The sequence below is a fragment of the Ciconia boyciana genome, chromosome 10 (genome assembly GCF_034638445.1).
Source record: "Ciconia boyciana chromosome 10, ASM3463844v1, whole genome shotgun sequence".
NCBI classification, from domain to species: Eukaryota; Metazoa; Chordata; class Aves; order Ciconiiformes; family Ciconiidae; genus Ciconia; species Ciconia boyciana.
Window position 1 is genome coordinate 18,236,411 of NC_132943.1, and position 20,301 is coordinate 18,256,711.

The 20,301-nt window shown below is 68.6% G+C and overlaps 1 protein-coding gene across 4 annotated transcripts in view; it reads right to left on the bottom strand.

Annotated features, from left to right (window-relative positions):
- Positions 1-13,325, bottom strand: part of TNS1 (tensin 1) — a 63,287-nt gene extending 49,962 nt beyond the window's left edge. For 3 of the 4 annotated variants that reach the window (XM_072875311.1, XM_072875304.1, XM_072875303.1), the window contains exons 1-3: positions 13,264-13,325; positions 9,818-9,932; positions 8,567-8,604 (exon numbers count right to left, since the gene is read on the bottom strand). In XM_072875311.1, the coding sequence (XP_072731412.1) occupies positions 8,567-8,604; positions 9,818-9,932; positions 13,264-13,296 (186 nt within the window). In that variant the 5' untranslated portion in view covers positions 13,297-13,325. Of the gene's footprint in view, positions 1-1,040; positions 1,508-8,566; positions 8,605-9,817; positions 9,933-13,263 lie in introns of those variants that run through there. The other variant, XM_072875305.1, reaches the window with a different exon arrangement.
- Positions 13,326-20,301: the final 6,976 nt, after the last annotated feature.

Below are 20,301 nucleotides of genomic sequence, written 5' to 3' on the forward strand. Positions count from 1 at the left end.
CCAAACTCGTCACGCAGCAGATGCCACCCCAGCACCCTCCATGAGGACCTGGGGGGCGCAGCCACTGTCACCCCCTTGTCCCTGCCAGCTGCCCCCCAGCACCCACACCGGGGTCAGCGGTCCCGCACCGGGGGCTGACCCCGATGCCGAGCGGGATCAGGCGCCCCGGGAATGGAGCAGTTCTCTTTTTTTCTTGTTTTCCCCGTAAAACCAAGAGGGCTGATGCCTCGCTCGGCCGTTTCCTCTCCCAGGAGCACAGCCCAAAAACATCTGCGCCGGGACCTGCCCTGCCGGATTTAACCCTCTGCGGGCCCGGCGGCGCCGAGGGGCCGGGGGTCCCTGCCCGGGCCGGGCCGGGGGGGGGGGGCTGGCACCCGCCGGGGCTGCCGGGCTCCTCGCCACTCATTAACCCGGGGTTTAACCATTGACGGTCCCGCGGCGGGACCGGGGAGGGGGGTTAACCCGTGGGCTGCCAGGGCGTCCAGCCCAGGGGCTGCCCCTCCCGTGTCCCCCTCCCCCGGGGTGACAGGCACCCGCCCGGCATCGCCCACCCGGCCGCGGGGAGGGAGCGGGGTGCCGGGGGAGGACCCCGCTTTCCCGCGCAGCCCTCGCTCCCCAGGGACAGGTCCCTCCGCGCTGCGGAGGGGACGCAAACCCCAGCGCCTGTGTGTCCCCCTCCGGGGCACCCTGCGGGTGTCACCGCTCCGCGAGGTGGGGAGGTGGGCACGGGGGGCACGACCCCTCCCCAGCCGCCCGCAGCTCCCAGCCGGCAGCAAACCGGCCCTCACCCCCTCCCCAAATCCTCCTCCCTGCGAGCACCGCATTGCCCCCGCCAAGCCCGCCTGCACCCCGAGACCCCCTCTGGGGACCGACAACTGGGGACCCCCCACCACGGGGGGTCAGCACCCTCCCCCCCACGCACCACCCCATCACCGCTCGGATGTCATGCGTGGCCCCCGCCCCCTGAAGAGATGCCGCCCCCCGCAGCACAACCCCCCGGGGGGGCCGGGGACCCCCGCACCCTCGCCGCCCGCCCGTACCTGGTTCATGACGCTCCCGAAATCCATCCGGGGTCTCGCCTGCCTACATCCGAAAGGGACGGCAGCGCAGCCTCACCTGGCCCGGGGGGCGCGGGGGGCGGCCGGGGGGCGGCCGGAGGGGCCGGGGGGGGCAGGCGGGAGCCCGGCGTCGCCCGGGCGGGCACGCGTGAAGGCAGAGCGCAGGCAGAGCCCCCCTCCCTCCCCGGGCCAAGCCTGGAGAAGGAAGGAAGGAAGGAGGGAGGGAGGAGGGAGGGGAGGGGAGGGAAGGAGGGGGAGAGCCGAAGGGTTTCGCTTCCCGCAAGCGGGACCCCGGCGATGGAGGGGCGCAGGGGGGTCCCGCCGGCCCCCCGCTCCCCTCCGCACCCCCGGGGCGGCCGGGGCTGGGGAGCCCGGGGGCGCCGGCCCCGGCCCTGGGGAGGAAGGGGGTCCCGGGTGGCTTTTTCCACTGCTCCCCTCCCTCCTCTCGCTCCTTCTCCCTCTTTCTTCTCCTCTTCCCTCTCTCCCCAGCTGCACGGCGCGCTCCAAGTCCAGCCCCGCTCCGCTCCCCTCGCCTCCCCCAAAAACGTCCTTAAAGGCAACCGGGAGCCCGGCTCGGGCAGCTGGCCCTGGGCGAGGGGTGCCGGCCAGTGGGCAGAGCCCCCCCCAAAAAAAATACCCTCCCACACCTCCGCCGCCTCCCCCTGCAAAGCGCCTCGCACCCCGTGCCGAGGGGCCGCAGCGGGCGGCGGGGCGCAGCGGGGTCGGGGCCTTATCGCCCTGCGTGACGCCACCCGCGTCCCCGTGCCCTTGGCGGGGGGGTGGCAGGGACGGGGGTGTGGGGCCCTGCTTGGGGCCTTTTCTGCCTGGCACCCCCTGGCACGACTTGGTCCCCCCCTGCCGCGCACGGGACAGGGTGCCCGACTAATGTCCCTTGGGTGCCCCGCACCCCCGGTGTTGGGGGGATGTGAAAATTTACCAGCCCACCCCCTAATTAAAAAGCAAAGCCGAAATGCTGGAAAAGCCCCAGCTGTCCATCAGCACATGGAGCCACACCAGTCCCCACTCGCCTGTCCCAAACCTGGGGTGTGCCCAGCATCCCCCTCGCCTTCCTCCCATCTCCCTTCCTCCTCTTCCTCGGGGGCTCTGTGTGGCAATGGATGGAGCCCTGCTCTCCCCGGCCACCCTTGGGGCAGCCCAGCCCCGGCCCTGCTGCTCGAGCAAGCGTTCGGTGCCAGGAGACCCTGGAGCAAAGGGGGGAAGCCCCCAGTGGTGCAGGCCAGGGGGGAGCCCGCCCAGAAGTGCCCCACAGAGCAGCGAGCCAGCCGGGGAGGCGGCGAACCAGGCACCCGGCCCAGCGCTGTTGACATTTTCTCACCCAACGCCTCCCCGTTCCTGTTTGCATTTCCGTCCTCATGCAGAAGGCTCAGCCAAAAGGCCAGGGCTGGCTCTGCCAGCATGGGGCAGGACCCCGGGGACCCCTCCTGCCTTGCCACCCCCCCAAAAGTCACCAGGGAGGTGTTGGTGGCGAGGGGCTCTCCCTCTGCCCTCCTCCAAGACTCCTGTAAGATGCATCACCCCTGTGAGTGCAATCCCACTCCAGCAGATCCTGCCCAGCCCCTCCATGCCTCAGTTTCCCCAGCAGCCGGACGGTGCTGTGGGATGAGAGCACTGAGAGGCACTGGCAGACCCTTCCTGCTGCCGAGGACAAAGTGCCAGAGCCCAAATGTCCCCAGGAGGCACCCCCTCACCCCCTTCCCAAGCAAGCACCAGTCTCACTGCCCTCCCCGGCACCCAAGGGCATGGGGCCGGACTGCAACAGCCACCGCTCTGGGGACAAAACCCCCCTGCCAGGATCCACCGGCACCCCCAAACAAGCCCCCCCAGCACCACAGCGCCCAAAAAGCAGGCATCCCAAAAAAAAGGGAGCGATGTGACTGGGATGGAGGGGCAATGAACGCCCTGCACCAGGGGAGCCAGGCACAGACCCTGGCTCAGCTCCGGCACAGACCTCTGCACGGACCCCCCCAGCCCCAGCTCCTCGGGAGGTGGCCATGGGACAGCTCCCGGACCCTGGGAAACAGCAGCAGCAGAAGAGCCGGGGCCAGATGGGAAAGTATCAGCGGCCGAGCGGGATGGAAGTGAGTGGGTGAGCGAAGGGCACTGACAGCACGTCCCCATCCCCAGGGAGGTGACGGGAGCTGTCCCCTGGGGAGATGACGCATCCCCTTCGCAGGACACGGCCAGAGAAGTCCTGACAATGTCCCTGAACTCCAGCCACCAAATACCTCCTGGAGCCATCGGGACCAAAGCACCGGTGGGAGCGAGTCCGGCGGTCAGCTGAGTGTCTCCAGTGGCCCCTGCGCCCCACGGGGTCACCCCAGCACCCCCAGAGAAACCAGCCCCCACCTGAACCAGCTCCTCCGTGACCCAAAACAAGCATCCTTGAGCATCACCACCCCAGATCCCAGCGGAAAAAGGGGGACCCAGGCACCAGGCACCAGGGGGGGTCATCTCCAGAGGTGAAAGCACGCAGGGAGGAGATGAAGCCCCAGCACAGGGTCTGCACAGCCCCTTCTTCAGCCAGACCTTTTGGCTGGTTTGGGGTCAGTGCCACCCTTCAGAGGGTGCTGGGGGTCCCCGGGGACCCAGCGCCCTTCCCAGGGCAGGTCCCAGGAGGAGTGGCCATGGGGCATGCAAAGTGGCCCGGGAAGGGAGAAAATCGATGGGAAAGGAGGCAGAGACCCCCCGCGGGAGCCCCTGTCTAGCCCGGACCCTGCCTCCCACCACTGCAGGGCCCTGGGGGGCTGGATCCGGCCCTGGGAGCCCCCAGGGAGGGAGGCCGGTGGTCCCTGCTGCCTTGGCTGACACCTCCTAGGCCAGCCCCAGCCAGCGCTCACCAGTGCAGTGAGCATGGGCAGTCTCAGCATCCCCGCTCCCCTGCTCGCCCTCCCTGCACCCAGCAGCACCCGGAGGGTGCAGAGAAGGGCCCCAGCTCCTCCAAGCAGCCGATCCAACACCCCCCCACCCCCCCGCCGGAGCTGAGAGAGGCCGAATATTTGGGCGGTGACGTAAAGAAGGGGAAAAAGGAAAGAAGGACAAAAAAAACACCAGAACCCCCTCCACGACCCGCTGCGCAAACACGACCTGGCACGGCACCGGGGCAGGGCTGACCCCCGCAGCCCCCCATCCCGCTACCCTGGCTGGGCCCGTGCCAGGGCCAAGGACACGTTCCTGCGGCATTCCGTCCCCCCCGTCCCCCCCGCCGCCTGCTCTGTTGTGGAGACCAGGGGTGTTGCTAATTAGCTGTCCCAAAGCCCTGGAAGGCTGGCTTTTAACAGGGCATCGGGGACAGGGACAGGACAGGCAGCTCCCCGTGTGACTGGCACGCCATCCCCTCCGCTGTGCACGGAGGACGCAGCAGGGCAGGGTGGCTGGGGCGGGACAGCCACATGTCCCCTAGCACAAGCCTGCCGCAGCTGGGATGTGGATGTCCCCTCCCTGCGGCCACCGTTCCTGGCACAGCCACAGGCAGCCCGCAATGCACAGCCTGGCCGTGCACCCCAGCACTGCCCGGAGCCCCCAGCCACCACACGGCTGCGGGGTGCCCATCACCATGAGTCAAGCCTGCCCAGAAGGGTCCGACCGCTCCCTGCCTCAGTTTCCCCTCCTGGCCCTGACTTGCTTTGCAGGGGAGGGGGTCCCCAGCACCAGCTGAGGGCAGGAGACCCACGTCCCCTTCCCCAGCACCACGTGCCCCAGCATGGGTCCCACTGCGTCCCCCCGCTGCCAAGGGCCCGTCGGCGCCGCGGGCACTGGGAGCGATTGCTCTGGCCAGGACGCGCCTCGGTGCCCAGCCCTGGCCCCGCTCCAGCCCCTGGTTTAATGATGGACAAACACCCCCCGCCAGAGTCCCATCGCAGGGGGGGACTCGAAAAACAAGGCGGGCCTGGCTCAAGGCCAGAGGGGATGGATGGCACTGAGCTGGGAGCACACGCGTGTGACCACCCACCTGTGTGCGAGCACACTTGTGCACACGGATGGATGTTCTTGCAGGCACATGCATTCCCCTGCAGGCTCACACGTACATGCATGCATCTGCGAGCATACACATGCATGCACACACATGATCGTGCAAACACACTCGTGTTTGGGTACACGCATGCACACTCACACACACATGTTCACATGCACGGACACACACATACTCACACACATGGCCCAGCAGGCCAGCACGGCTCCAGCACCTGCTGTCAGCTCCCCAGGGGGAGACACCGGGGGACAAGGCAGCCCCAGACGCCTCAGCCCCACGCTATGTGCCGTGCCTCAGTTTTCCCTCTTGGCACAGCCTGGCACCCCCACTCCCCCAGGCCCTGTGGGCTCCAGGGTGGCACGGGGCAAGCGGGGCAGGCTGGAGACCCGCCAGGCCCAGGGGCTGGCACAGCTGCCACTTCCCAGAACCACCCGCCGGCAGTCGCCAGCCGCTTCAGCAGCCAAATGCTGCAGCTCTCCCCGTCCCCCAGCCAAACCAGCCATCACCGGGCCGGCTCCCGCCACAGGGAGAAGCATCGTCTCCTGTTTTTTTCTCAGCCTCTCCAAGCAGCATCATGGCAAAATCCAGCCTCAGTCAGAGCGAGCGCATCCCAGGGGACAGGGACGCCCCCAGCACCTCCCTTGCTCCATGATTTGGGACATGCCTGCATGGCCCCACTGCCTGGAGCATCCCCGGGCTCCTCCCTCCATCCTGGCCGGGAGGGCAGTGTCACCACCAGTTTCTGGCTGTGCCATGACCAGCACATGCCAACACACGGGCTCACCCACGCCTGACCACTGCCACGGAAAGGACTGCACCCCACGCCGTGTACCGCACCTCCAGCTGCCCCTGTGCAGGGCTCTGTGACTCAGTTTCCCCACTTTTCAAAGGAAGCTACACCCCCCTGCTCCGGGTAGGCAGTTTCAGTGTGGGGAGGGAGGGAGAGGGCAGGCTAGGAGTGTCAGATACACACCAGTGTCCATCTGTCCATCTGTCCCCCTCGGAGGGAGGGAGAGAGGCTTGCTAAGCAAGGAAAAATCCCTGACGGAGGGGCCGGGTGCAAGAAGGGCCTTACATGGGCATGGGAACGGCGTCGTGCTTCCCAGCTGATGTGTATGCGGCTGCCCCGGCCCCCCCCAGAGCCACCCACGGGCCCTGGGCACCCGGCCAGCATCGCTGCCACCACAGGGCATAGGTCCCATCGCTGTCCCCTCCACTGTCCCTTGGGCAGGGGGGACCTCAAGGGGTGCAGGTCACTGCCGGGGCGCAGGTTCTGCCTGCCCTGGCACAGCTCTGCCCGCTCACTGCCTCCTCTGGGACGTGGCACTCACCAGCACCCCAAAACCTTCCTGGCGTCCCCACATACACCCCCGTGCCCCTCCCCCGCATCCCCATCCATCACACCCATGATACCCCCTGGCACCCCACACCCATCACCCCCAGCACAACTGTTCACACCCCACCAGCCCCCCTACCCACACCCCTATCTCTCCCCTCTCCCCCTCTCCCACCATACCCAGTCCATTTGGAGTTTGTAACTGGGGATTCCCCCCAGCTGGGCCAGGAGGCTGCTGGCCGGGAGCCGGCCAAGCCGGGGGGCAGCCAGGGGGGCAGAACAAGGGGTCAGGGCAGGTCCCAAGGGGGTAAATATGGGGACCAAGGGGAACATGCTGCCAATAGCATGGTGGGACAGGCTCCAGGGCCAGGAGCCCCCTGAGGGGGGGACACTGGGACCTCGGCAGCATCTCCAGGGCAGGAGGAGGAAGCGTTGGGTGGTGCAGCTGCCAGAACTTTGGGGGTGAGCCCATCTTCCCGCTCCAGTATCCTGGGGGTGCAGGGGTTAAACGTGAGGGGCTTCAGGTAGACAAGGGGCCGTTTTTGCTCTGTGCCAAGCCCCCTCCCCACACGCGTCCTCCCCGGACACCCTACAATAACAAGCTGGCGTGTGAGTCAGCTGGCCGCTTGCCCGGCCGGAGGAGCCCCTCCCTGGGCGCTGGCCCAAAGGAGCTCTGCAGAAGGCCCCTGGCCCTGGCCCCATGCACACAAACCCCCAGCAGCACACCCCTCAGCTAGCCAGCCCCCCCACCGAGGGGGCTTCAGCTTCCAGCGAGCGTGGGAAGGGTGACGGAGGCTAATGAAATGCAGCCGGCTGTGGGAGCAAGCCACAGGCTGCCCCTGCACACAGGCTACCCAGATGCTGGGACCCTGGTGTGACCCCCTTCTTGGTGCACAACCCCGTATCAGACATCAGAGAATCCCCACCGGGCGCACACCCAGACACACACGCTTCCCGACGCTCCCTCCTGCCTGGAAACCACTGGCAGATGCTCCCCGCCACTGCCTGCCGTACTGCAGGCATTCCCTCACCCCACACCCCCTCGCCTCTCCCCGTGGCACCCCGGCATCCAGGCAAAGCCACCTGCTCTGGCCTCAGCCCCCAGGCGCCTTTGGCACAGGGATCCCGGGGTGGCACAGGGTCCTGGGATGGCAGAGAGTCCCCAAGGTGGCATAGGGTTTCCCAGGGTGGCACAGGGTCCCTGGGGTGGCACAGCCCCGCTGAGTCTCCCGGCCACCTCTGCCCTGCCCACTCAGGGCCCAGGGTGCCAAGCACGTCCCCAGCGTGCCCCCACAGCCCCCATCTCCTCCGACACCCTGGCCGGGGCTCGGTGCCAGGGCTGCTCCCAGCGCCTGTCCCATGCTGCCACCCACGCTGCAGCACCCTGCGAAGCCTGACGCGTGCCCGGCCCCTGGCACAGCCCCCCCCCCCCGGGCCCTTCCTCTCCCTCCCTGCCCAGCCGGGCACGGGCACGGGCATGGGCATGGGCATGTCCCAGCCTACGCTGCCCGCCCGGGGCATGCCAGCCTCTTCCAGCCCCAGATGCCAGCCACAGAGCCGGCTGGCACGCGTGCCTCCCCAGGGATTCAGGAACGCGCAGCCTCCCCTGCCCCAGCAGCGCAGCAGCGGGCGCCGTGCCAACCTCCAGCTCCCCGGAGAACCTGGGTTGCCATAGGGTCCCCCTCCACCAGCGCGGCAGCCGGACAGATGGCGGACATCACCACCGGGCATCCTCGGCTCCGCTCCCTCCTGCCAGCGAGGTCCGCCCCCAGCGGCGCTGGGTATCAGGAGAGGTGCCCAGCCTGCGTGCGTGCCGCCAGCAGCGCTCGGCCGCAGCGCATGGCACCCACGTGCAGCAGCACCCACCCTGGCAAAGGGCACCCCACTCCAGGTGCCAGAGCACAGATCCTGCCAGCCCCCTCTGAGCAGGGCTGCACCCCAAAACCCAGCCCCACACCCGGATGGGCACGTGCCGTCAGGGGCCAGGCAGCAGGATGGCACTGCCAGCCTCACCCACTGGTGATACTGGTGACACCGGTACCACCACGACTAGCCCACAGCCACTCGCCCATCTGGGTGCCCACCCAGTGGGGTCAGCTGGCATGGACCATGGCATCCCCCCTCCAAGTGCCCGGTGCCCCCCCGGGCAGGGACGGGCATGCCTCGGGGCACCAGCCTTACCTTGGCTTGGCACTTGGTGTGGCAGGAGAGCTTGCAGCCTGCAGGAGGGAGAGGGGAGAGAGGGATTAGAGGGGGCAGGAAAGGGGACATTGCCAGGGGACAGCCCGCGGGCACCCCACGTGCAGGGCAGGACAGGGGGTGGCACCCCACGCTGCGGGGCATGGAGCACCTTGGCACCAGGCACAGGCTGCTGGGGCGTGCACATGCACACATGGATGCCCGTGCCTTGCACACGCGCATGCACGCTCCGGGTGGCACCAGCACAGCACAGCACCATGCGCACATGCATGCGGCACTCGGGCACACACCCACGTGCGTGACCCGTCCCCCCCTGGTGCCAACGTGCTGGGGAGCTTGTGCGCGTGCAAACCCCAGTGCCCGAGGGTTAATGGCGTGAAGGGAGGCCGTGCACGGACACGTCTCACGAGGCCTCGCACGTGCACCGGCGTGCACAAGAGCACCGCGGGGGTGCTGCCAGTGCCCGTGCCCCCGCCTGCCCGCGCGCTGCTGTTGCACGCTCATGCCTGCGCCCTTGCGGAGGATGGCACATGCACACAGTCAGTGCGGGCGTGTGTTTGCCGCTGCTGGGGACACGCAGTTATACAGGGCACCGCCACGCCGCCTGGGCAGCCCTGCAAAGCCACATGTCCCATCCCCAGGGGACACGAGGGTCCCCATGCAGCGTGGCCCTGGCCACGGCCGCCCCCCAGGCCCTGTCCCCCCTTGGGGCCGTTTCCTGCGGCGCAGGAAGCGTCATTGTTCCCGCGGCCCAGCGGCGTTTCCGCCTGCCGCCCCTCGCACGGGGCTCGGCAGCACCGCACACGTGCGAGGGGCCGCGGCACCGCCTGCGTCCCACCAGGCACCATGGGCAGCAAGCACGGCAGAGGGCGTGAGCACCCACCCGTGGGCACAGACCTGCATGCGTGCGCACACTCATGCGGCGACAGTTGCACACTCACTGCACGCGCATGCGGCTGACATACGGCCACATGCACGCGTGCAAGTGCCTCCACGGGCCACCCTCACCTCCCAGCCACTTTCCCACCCGCAAAGGCACCACACGCAGCTCTTGCACACCCACAGGCTCCCCCGCTAACACACGCACACACACGCGTGTGCGCACAGCTTGGCACAGGCACGTATTCACACCTTCACATCCTCGTGCACGCAGCTGTACCTGCAGTCCCCCGATGTCTTAACCCCCCCCGGCACACCCCCTTTCACACTCGCGTGCCCGCGCCCCCGGCTCACCTCGGCAGGTGCTGCCCTGGCGCGTGATGGCCTGCCGGCAGATCCCGCATGCCTTCACCTTCTTGAAGCTCGTCATCTTGAAGGTGTGTGCTGGGGGGGACTCCAGGTCCTGGGGCTGGGGGGACACGGGGCTTCATCAGCGGGAATGAGGTGGCACGGCGACCCGGGCACTCAGCCCTGCCCTGCCTCAGTTTCCCTCGGGGCAGGGGGTCATCCTCCACCCACCCCCCCCATGTGAAGAAATGTGTGTCCCCCTGCGCCCCATCACCCGGGGCCGTGTCCTCAGCGGCAGGGCCGGGGCCGTGGGGCGGTGGGCACGGCGCGGGGAGACCTAGGCCCGTGCCCGGGTGGGCAGGGGGCAGTGCACCCCCCTCCCCCGGGCTGCCGCGGCCCCTTTAAATAGTCTCTGCCGCCCCCTGGCGGTGCGCGCCGGAGGGCCATGCGCGCGCGCCTGTGCGTGCACGCGCTCGTGTACACACCGTGCATGCACATGCGTGAGCAGATGCACAGCTGCGTGCACGTGTGTCCACACACGTTTGAGCACGTGTGCGTGCGCATGCCTCTGTGTGTGTGTGTGTGCGCACAGACGCGTGTGCACGCGTGTCTCGCCTTCGCGCGTGCGCCCCTGCGAGCGTGCGTGCCTCTGCACAAGCGTTTCCGCGAGCGCACGCGTGCAGGCACATGCGTGCGTGGGGGGGGTGAGCGTGCTCGTAGCACGTATGTGTGTGCAAACCTGTGTGCGTGTGAGCGCATGTGAATGCACACAAACGTGTGCGTGCACGGATGTGCTTGCACGTACGTGTGTGAATACACAGCTACGTGTGCAAACACGCGTGTGCACGCCCAGGTACGTGCAGGTGCTGCCAGCAGGGTGCCGGTGCAGGGGGGTGTCTCAGTGTCACGCTGTGTTTCGGGGTGCACGCCAGGCAGCGTGTGCTGGGGTGTCTCACAGGGGTGTAGAGGGGGTGCGGTGCCCCCCAAGTGTGAGCAGCCATGCCCACCCTGCATGGCACAGCCCACAGCGGGGGGACGCCGATGCCACGAGCGTGAGTGCAGGATGGATCCGAACATGTGCAGGAGCCGGGGTGTGAGCGTGCAAGCGTGTGCGTGTGCTCACGCATGGGGGATGGGGGGGGGGGAGTGTCCTGGCACAGCTGCAGGCAGCCAGCACCCCTCCCGACCCCCGCCCTGGCTGGTTTTTTGGGGGGGCACCCCCTGGCAGCGCACCAGCCCTGCCCACCCACCCGCCGCCAGATGAAGACGTGAGCCCCTGTAAATCCGCCTCTTCATGCCAAGACTAATGAGATTAAGCAGAGGCCCGGCGGCCCCCCCTCGCCCGGGCGCCCGGCTCTCCTCCGGCCTCGGCACCGCGCCAGAGACCCAGGGGGGACAGTGCCAAAGTGTCAGGGTGCTGGGTACCCCCCCTGGTACCTGCCTCAGTTTCCCCAGTGCACACACGGACAGGCAGAAGGGCCGCATGCGTGCACCGCACGCCTGCATGCATGCAAACACCCCCGGGGCTGTGAGGGTGCTGCGTGTGCTACACGCGGCGCATGTGTCAGGGCGCTGCACGTGTATGCACGCCTGCAAGTGTGCGAGTGTGCAAGAATGTGCAAGTGTGCACATCCCCACCAGCCACAGCAGCAGCAGACGCATGGGCAGATTTCCATGTTCCCACATGCAGGTCCATGTGCAATCGTGTGCACACTCGCATGGGTTTGTACACACGTGTGCAAGCCCCTCTTCCCTGGGCACCTGCTCCCGCAGGGCCACTCACCGGTCCCTCGGCAACCCCCGGTGCTTGTGCCACCCTACAAGGGACCAGGGCGCATACGGCTAGGCGTATATGCACGCATGTACACGCGTGTGCACAGGCGTGTTGTCACCCATCTGGCAGCCGTGGGAAAAGCTCCCCCAGGCCAAGGGCTCCCACGCCGCAGTTGCTGGGTGACAGCAAGGCCTAACGATGCCATGAGCTCGTTTGCATATGCAAAGCAGCATCTTTGCTGCAGGGTGCCCCGGGAAGAGGCCTTGCCCCCCGCTCCCAGGGACCTGGCCGGGATGCCCGGAGATGCCGACGCGTCTCCCACGCACAGACCCCCCGCCCCTGCCCTGGCCCCACACGTTAGCGTGGGCCTGCTTCATTAACGGCAATTATCCTCACTAGGGAAAGAGCTCCCCCCCGCCCCGTTCCCACCCCTCGGAGCCCCCTCCCCTTGTCCTGTTGCCAAAACCATCCCCGTGCCGGGGGGCTGCCGACCCAGCGCCTGGCTTTACACCCCCACCTCCCTCCTGCTGGGGGGCACCCTGCCCACCCAGTGCCACCCCGCCACCCAGGGAACCAGCCCATCCCACGAAACAACCCAGTCCCAGCTCCTTACTGGCAGGATCCCAGTTAGCTTCCCTACCCCCAGGGCCAGGAGCTACTGGGGGGATGCGTAGGGGGGCTGGGGGGACTCCTGGGGATGCCACCTGGGGAGGGGCACAGGCATCCCTGGCCATGGACCCCCCAAGAGGCAGACCCAAGGAGACTGGAAGGGGACCCAGGTGTCCTGGGCTGGAAGAGGCACTGGGGAGAGATGCCAGATTAATCAGGAGCTGGGAGGCCTGGGTTCATTGCCCAGCACTGCAGAGAGGTGCAGCAGGGGGTGAACTGGGACACCCAGTTCCCCTGAGGCTGCAAAGCCGGGGTGGGTGGGTGGGGGGCACCGGGACACCTGGGTCCAGCCCTATGGGCTCGGGCCCACCCAGCACTTTGCACCCCACTGCACCCCGGAGCCCAGCCTGCCTTGGTGACTAGGGGGGGTTGGGGCAGAGCCCCAAACCCCAGCACAAACTGGATCCCCCCCCAGTATGCCCAGTTTCTCTCCCCTCCAGTGGGGCAGCAGAGCCCCGACCCGGGGAATGGCGGGGGCCCCCGGCCAGTGCCGCAGGCTGTGGGGGATCAGCCCCCACCCTCCCCATCCCCAACCCCACACCCCCCACAGACACCCCCTACAGTCCCATGTCCCTGTCCCACATCCCATCCCGCTCCCCGCTTCGTGCACCCCCAGCCCGCTGCCCGCCGCCGCCGCGCTCCCGAGCTGGGTCCCGCTTCGCTCCCCCGGGTCCCCGGGGCTCCTCCCGGCCCCACCGCCGGTCCGGTCTCCCCAGCCCCGCCCCGGTGTCCGGCCGTCCCTGCCGGTCTCAGCTGGGTCCCGGTTCCCCCACAGCCGGTCCCGGTCCCGGTCCCGGTCCAGCACCGCCGGTTCCCCCCGCTCCCAGTCCGCCCGTCCCGCTCCAAACGCCCCCGCTCCGTCCCGCTCCCCCCGCAACCAGCCCCCATCCACCGCCGGTCCCGGGACCGGCCCCGCTCCGAGACCCCGCCGCCGGGCCCCACCGCGCTGCTGTCCCGCTCCCCCCCGGTGCCCCCCGGTGCCCCCCGGTGCGGGCGCGGCGGGCCGTACCCAGAGCAGGCAGGAGAGGCAGAGCCCGGTCATGCTGCCCGCGGCGCGGCCCCGCGGCCGGCCGAGCCCCCGGCCCCCTCGCTCCGCCCGCCCGCCCCGCCCCGGCCCCACGCCGCCCCTCCAGCCGGGGGAGAAGGGGGCGGCAAGGCCCCCCGACCCCACAACGCCCCCGGCACCCCGGGACCCCCAGCAGAGAGGCTGCAGGACTGGGGAGGCCGAAGCGGGGCCGTGGCTCGTCCCGGCCCCCCTCTCCCACGCCCCACCGGCCCCCTCTCCCCCACACACGTTCGGGATCCATTTCCTCCGCTGGCCCGGGGGCACCCGCCACCCACCGCACCCCATCCCTCCTCCGGCCGCCAGCGGGTCCTGCAGCGGGGTGTCCCCCCCCATCCCCAACCGCGTCCCCTGGGTGGTCCCGGCATGGGAGACAGGGAGGGGTCGGCGGACATCCATGCGCCAAGCTGGGGGGCCATAGCGAGGGGGGACAATCTCCAGGATGCAGAGGGGCTTGGCAGCCCGCGGCCCTGACAGGGATGGATTTGGCAGGGGGCTGCCCCAGCCCCTCCGGGGGGGGCTCGGCCGGGCGGCACACTGTCCCCCCCCGCCAGCGGTGACTCTGCCTCCAGCCTGGAAACTTGTGCTCAAGCTGGCCCTGGCCACGGGGGTGTGAGTCAGGATGGGGGGACGCGCTGGGGGGAAGGACACGCGGGCGGGATGAGCCATGGCTGTCATGGGGACGTGGGCACGGCGGGGACGTGGGCACTGTAATGCCCGCCCCACCGTGCCTCAGTTTCCCATCTGTACGCTCCGTGCAGCTGCCAGCCCAGAGAGGAAGGGCAGGGTGGGATGGGGGCGCGGGGGGCTCGCCCTTTCCAGACTCTCGGGTGGCATCTGATCCCCCAAAGTGGCACACCCCCTCCCCAAATTATCCCTGTCCCACCACCCTCCACCCCACCACTCTGCTGTGCCCACCCAGCCTATGGCAGAGGTACTGATGTGGGGATGTGCCAGCTGGGGCAGGGGACAGATGGGGACAGCACCCCCTGCCTCCCCATGCCAGCCAGGCCCAGGGGCAGAGGGAGGCTGGGGGCCCCAATCCTGCTCACAGCACCAAGCAGGCAGGGAGCGCCCATCCATGCACCCCCCCCATCATTACAGCCCTCATTAATCAGCCTCGTTACTGTCCACAAATGAAAGCCCCAGTGGAGAGGGGTGTCCCCACCCCCCCATAAATCACCCCCTCCCATTCACTGCCATGACAAGCCCGGGCCCCTCAGAAGGGCAGGGACAAGGGTCATGCGATGAGGAGAGGGTGGCTGCAGGGAGACTGCCTGGGAGCATCATTTAGGGCTCATTTTCTCAGCAGGGATGGCTCAGATGGGGGCATTTAACCCAGGGAACCCCCCCCATGGGTACCACTGGTTCAGGCATGTACCCCCAGTGCAGGGACAGCCTTGGCAAGAGTCCTCTGCATCCCCTCTCCCAGGGTCACCATGTTCCCAAGCCCCCCACACCGGCTTCCAGCAGAGGTGTCCCCGCACTGCCCTTGGGTGCACGGGGCGCACGCAGACATTGCACAAGCACTCCCCCTGCGTACACGCTGGGACACACTCATGCACACCACACATACGGCCCATGTCACGCGTGGTGGGTGGGCAGCGGCATGCACGGGTGCCTGTCTGGGCACAGGAAGGTCTGGGGGACACCCCTCTAACAGCTCACACCAGCATAAAGCCCCACTGCTACTGCACCCAGCACACACGCACATGCTAGGGGGCACGCACACACATGCACACCCCCCACCAGTGGGGACATGCCCACACCTGCACCCACGCAGGGGCACACACCCCACATACTATGCACCCATACTCATGTGAGCTGAAGTTCACTCTCGCCCCAGTCCCATCTGCACGCTCATGAACACACATACACACACAAACACGCGTGTGCGTTACACACCCCATGAGTCCCTGTTCTCGCACCCACATCAGGGACACACAGACACAGGGATGGACATGGGACTGCACAACTGCTGCCCCACACCCCACTGGTGCCACCCACCCACCCACAGCCCTGAGCACCCACCCGTGCCCCTGGCAGCTCACGGTCCTGCATCCCCTGCACACGCTGGGGTCCCCAAGCAGCTAGGGGCCTCTCCCTCCTCCAGGCTGGGTCCCTGGGAGGCACATACTGGCCTGTCACCACCCTGCAGTGACACTCCCCCAGGCATTGCCCAGCGGTGGCTTTGGCACCTGCTTTGCTGGCACGGTGCAGCCGGAGTGGCTGTGCCACCCCACCGGGCATGGGGCAGCTTCCCGAAGGTTAAGGAACCAAGTCAGGGTGGTGCAGCGGGAGCCCCACGCCCTCCACCAGCCTCTCCCCTCCCTGCCTCAGTTTCCCCAGCTCGGGCAGCAGAGCAGAACGGGTCTCTGTGCCAGGCGCTGCATGGGCACAGGGATCCCCCATGTGGGTCAATCCTTTGGCACAGGGATCCCCCACACACCAGGCGCTGACGGGCACACGGATGCGCCACGCTGGGTGCTTACAGGCACGGAGGTCCCTCTTGCTGGGCGCTTTTTTGGGCACAGGGATCCCAGACAGACTGAGCACTTTATGGGCACAGAGCTCCCCAGTGCCAGGTGTTTACGGGCACAAGGATCCCCCACGCTGGGCACTTTATGGGCACAGGGGTCCCCTCACGCCGGACACAAGGGTCTCACCATTGTGGGTGCTGTAAGGACGCAGGGACACCCCCCGCCTCCGCGCCCGCTCTGTAAGGACACGGGGATCCCAGCAGATCCCTTTGCACGAAGCGCTGTACAGCAGATCCCCTCCAGCCAGGCACTGCAGGGGCCCGCGGGTGCGGGTTATAGGGTGGGGGGGTCACAGTGCCACGCTGGGGGGGACACAAGGAGGGACAAAGGACGTGCCCGGCACCTTGGCATGCATATGCACGGTTTAACCCCCCGCTGCCCGCAGCAGGCAGGGCCAGTGCCAGCCTGTACCCCCATCCCCCTGCACCCCCCGGAGCCCGCCCCAGCTCCGCGCCCCCCCTGCGGACCCTAACCCTAACGCCGTGCCCGGCGGTGCCCGCTTACCTCCCGGCGGTGGTGGCGGCAGGCGCGGAGGGGCAGGAGGCAGGACACCAGGGACTTCCCCCAGCGAACCAAGGTGGCAAAGCACCAGCTCAGCCGGGTCATGGTGCCCCTGCCCGGGGGTCACCCGGCTGGGGGGGGGGAGGGTGTGCTGGGCCCGACCCCTGCCCAGGACACACTCGGGGGGGCGGCCAAACCCCAGCCGTGCCCCCCCGGTTGCAACAAGCTCCGGTGCCCGGGCAGTGCCCAGGCGGTGCCCAGCGGAGGGCACGGGGGCGTGCGGCGATGGGCCGAGGGGCTGCGGTCCCACCGGGCCCTGTCCCCCCCGCCGGTCCCCCAGCGTCGCCTGCGCGCTGGCAGCCAGGCAGGGAGCACCGTGCCCGCCCATGTCCTGCAGTGCTTGGGTGGGAGCCAGCTCCGCCACGCTCCCCCTCCTCCTCCTCCTCCTCCTCCTGCACACGAGGGCTCAGGGCTCGGCACCCCCCGGGCTCACCCGCCTGCCCCCCGGGCACGGCATCCCCTGGGGTGGATGCCAGACCCTAACCGTGCCGCCCCCTCCAGCCCCCTCTGGTTTTTGGGTGGAGGAGCCCGGACGCCTGGGTTCGATCGCAGCTCAGTCCGCGACCTCCCCCCCCCCCGCCTCCCCGTCCCCGCCTCAGTTTCCCTCTGGCACCCCTTGTCTACCCCAAGCCCTGACTGGCAGTGCCTGCACATGGGGGGGCTTCCCTGCTCCTCTGCCAGCCCCCCCCCCGGCACCCCACCAAATCCCTCCCCAGGAGCCTGAGGACACATTCAGGACCCCCCACCCAGACCCCCCCCAGCGGGGTCTCCTCTCCGAAAGAGTGCCCGGCGGATGCACCACGCTGTGGGTACAGAGTTACCCAGGGGAACGCCTCGCCACAGGACACCCCGACATGGCCCCGGGCACCCCCACCCCGCCACGGGGCTTGCCCAGGGCAGGTGGATGGGGGCCACCCCACCCTGCAGCTGCACCGGGGACCCCACATCCCCCTCGGACTCATCGGGGTGGTGCCAAGGGGGGCTGGCGGCAGCACCCCTGGATGCCGCCATGATGCTACGGTGATGCCGGGCGAGGACCCGTCCCTGCGGGGCGGCTGGCAGTGCCAAGCATGGGCAGCGGCCATGCCAGGCAGGGGCACTAATTGCATTTGCTGCGGGAAGGCTCCTAACGAGCGGCAGCGCCAGGGAGGGGCACAGGGGGCAGGGGGTTTGGGGGGGTGCCACACACTTCACGGCTGTCCCCCACAGCCCTGCCTGGCACCCTGGGGCTGGCAGAGGGCTGGCAGGCAGGGGGTGCCGGGGTACGGGCCCCCCCACCCCGAGCGCCAGGGAGGTGACATCACTGCTGGCTCCACAGTCCCCCACCCGCATTTAATTAGCAGATGGCCCCCACACCCCAGACCCCCCCGCCGGGCAAAGCCAGGCCTGTGCGGGGCCATTAGCTTTATTGGATGTGCTGAACGAGGGCCAGGCCTCGTTAATTGAATTGCACCTGCGCCAAGGATGGGGCCGGCGTCTTCCCCCGCAGCCCCCCCAGCACCCCCTCCCTCGCCCTTGGCTGGGGCAGGGACAGGGCAGGGGCACAGCGTCGGGGTCCTGAGTGCGGGGTGCCGGGCACGGGGTGGGCAGGGTTGGCGGGGGGATGCAACCATGGGCACGCGCACGTGTGTGCACACACACACGGGTGCCCTCTCAGCCCTGCACCCACGCCTGCCACACATATACGGCTTGCACCTACACACGCACCCCTATAGCCATGCACACACAGCCTGCACACGCGTGCAATCACACATACCCATGCACACACATGCACATGCACACGCATCCTTCCCAGCACAGCACGGCGATGCTCCACCACCCCCTCAACACCCTGTCTGTCCCCCACATCCGATGTGGGGTGCTGTGCTCTGTGCCCACAGGGCCACCCGCTGCAGGGTGGAACGGGGCAATGGGGTGCTGGGGAGGCTGGGGGTCACCCTGAGCACTGCCACCAGCTCCCCCATGCCCCCCGGCTGCTCGGGGACACCCCATGGCCCAACACTCCCCCCCTCCGGGAGCCAGGAGGGTGCAGGGAGGCCCAGGCTCCCGCTCAACATCACTTCCTTCTTTCGCTTTGGTGCAGAGCCGAGGCCTGGCCTGGGGGCAGTGGGTGTCCCCCGGGCCCCCCCGGGTGGCACAGGTAGGGGCAGCGGGTGCTGCGAGGGGGCGCAGCGGGGGGCAGGATGTGGGGGCAGCGGGGCACTGCCAGGGGCATCTGCCACGCCGGACGGCGGTGGGGAGCAGGATGGCAGCGGGTCCCCATGCCTGGCACTGGGGGGGTGAGCTGCCATCGCCCTGGCCGCCCCCCAGGGGATTTAGCCCCCAGCCCAGAAGGAGCCCAGAGCGCAGGGCTTGGCATGGCAAAGGGGGACAGGCACGGTGGCCAAGGGGTGCTGCCGGGCTGGGGGCCCCTCAGGCACAGATAGCAAAGGGGGGGGCCTTGCTCAGGGTGCCCCAGGAAGAGTTTGCACCCCGGCTCTGGGCACAGCCCCCATGTGGGAGGCAGGTGCCCGGGGGGGGCTGTGGGCCTTGCTGCGGTGGGCTGCGGCTTCTGGGGGGGTCTCTGTGCCCAGGGGCTATTGCCCTTGGGGTCTGTTGTGCATGGGAGGGGGGGCTCTGGGCCAGGGGCTGCTGCTGCCCCAGGGGTGCTGCTAGCTGGGTATGGGTCCCAGACCCCCTCCCCAAAAGCTGCAGGGGGGTCCCTCAAAGCATTCCCTAGCCCCATTCCCATAGGAGGGCATCAGGGTCCCCCCCAGGCCTGGCACTGGCCTCCTCCCCCTCCACAGGGGCTGCACAGGGGGACCAGCCTCGCTGACCCCCTCCCCAAAACTGGCATCCCCCAAACTGGGGAGTCGGGTGCCAGGGGGCCAAGCCGCAGTGTCTGATGTGGTGCGGGGCGGGCAGGGAGTGGCTCCTGCAGCCCCCCCCTGACCTCCCACACTTCCTCCTGGCCAAGGTACAAAAGGAGAAGCAGACGGGCGCAGCGTGGTCGCAGGGACACGCCAGCGTACTCCCGGTACCCAGTGAGTGCCACGGGGCACCCCACAGCTCCCCGGCCACAGGTAAGGGGCTCCTCTTCCCGGGGGAAACTGAGGCACGGGCAGGGTGGGCAGGCAGAAAGACAGCTTGTCCAAGGTCACCCAAGGGCAGTGGGAGGGGAACCCAGGCATCCATAGTCCCGTGTCCTGCCCTGCGTGCCGTGCCACTCTGCTGCAGCGGGGAACACGGGGCACTCACACATGCTTGGGCACACTTGGGCACGCTTGTGCACACCCACTCCTGTGAGCACACGTGCACCCTGGCCGTGCACACCCCCGTGCATACACATGTGCTCCCCCAGCCCTGTGCCCAGCCACCACCCGTGGTGACAAGCCCAGGACCTGCCACCTCCATGGGCACTGTCCCTCGCCCTGTCCCCAGGGTGCTGCCCACCACCCCCCAAACATCCCTGCTGCACTGTGCTCCCTGGCCCCCCGCCCCATGCCCACAGCATCCCCAAACCCCACACCAGCTCTGCAGGCAGCACACTGTGCCAGGGGCCTCTGCCTGGGGAGGAGCTCGGTTTGGGGGGCTGCATGTCGGGGGCTGTGTGCCCTCCTTCCCCACCCCCCTGGGAGCCCCCCATGCCGTTCGTGGTGTGAGCAAGGGAAGCGAGAGCAGAAGCAAAGGCAGTGCTTCCGCCATGCCAAACCCACATCCTGAATCCTGCGGGACAGGGACAGGGATGAGGACAGAGACACATGGTGGGGGGGGGGCTCAGCCCCAGGAGCACCCCAAGGAATGGGGGCAGAGGCTTCGCACGGCATGGGGGGCAGAGCCTGGGGGCATTTTGGGACAGCACACATGGACAAATAAGAGGGTATGGGATGAGCCACCTTTGTCT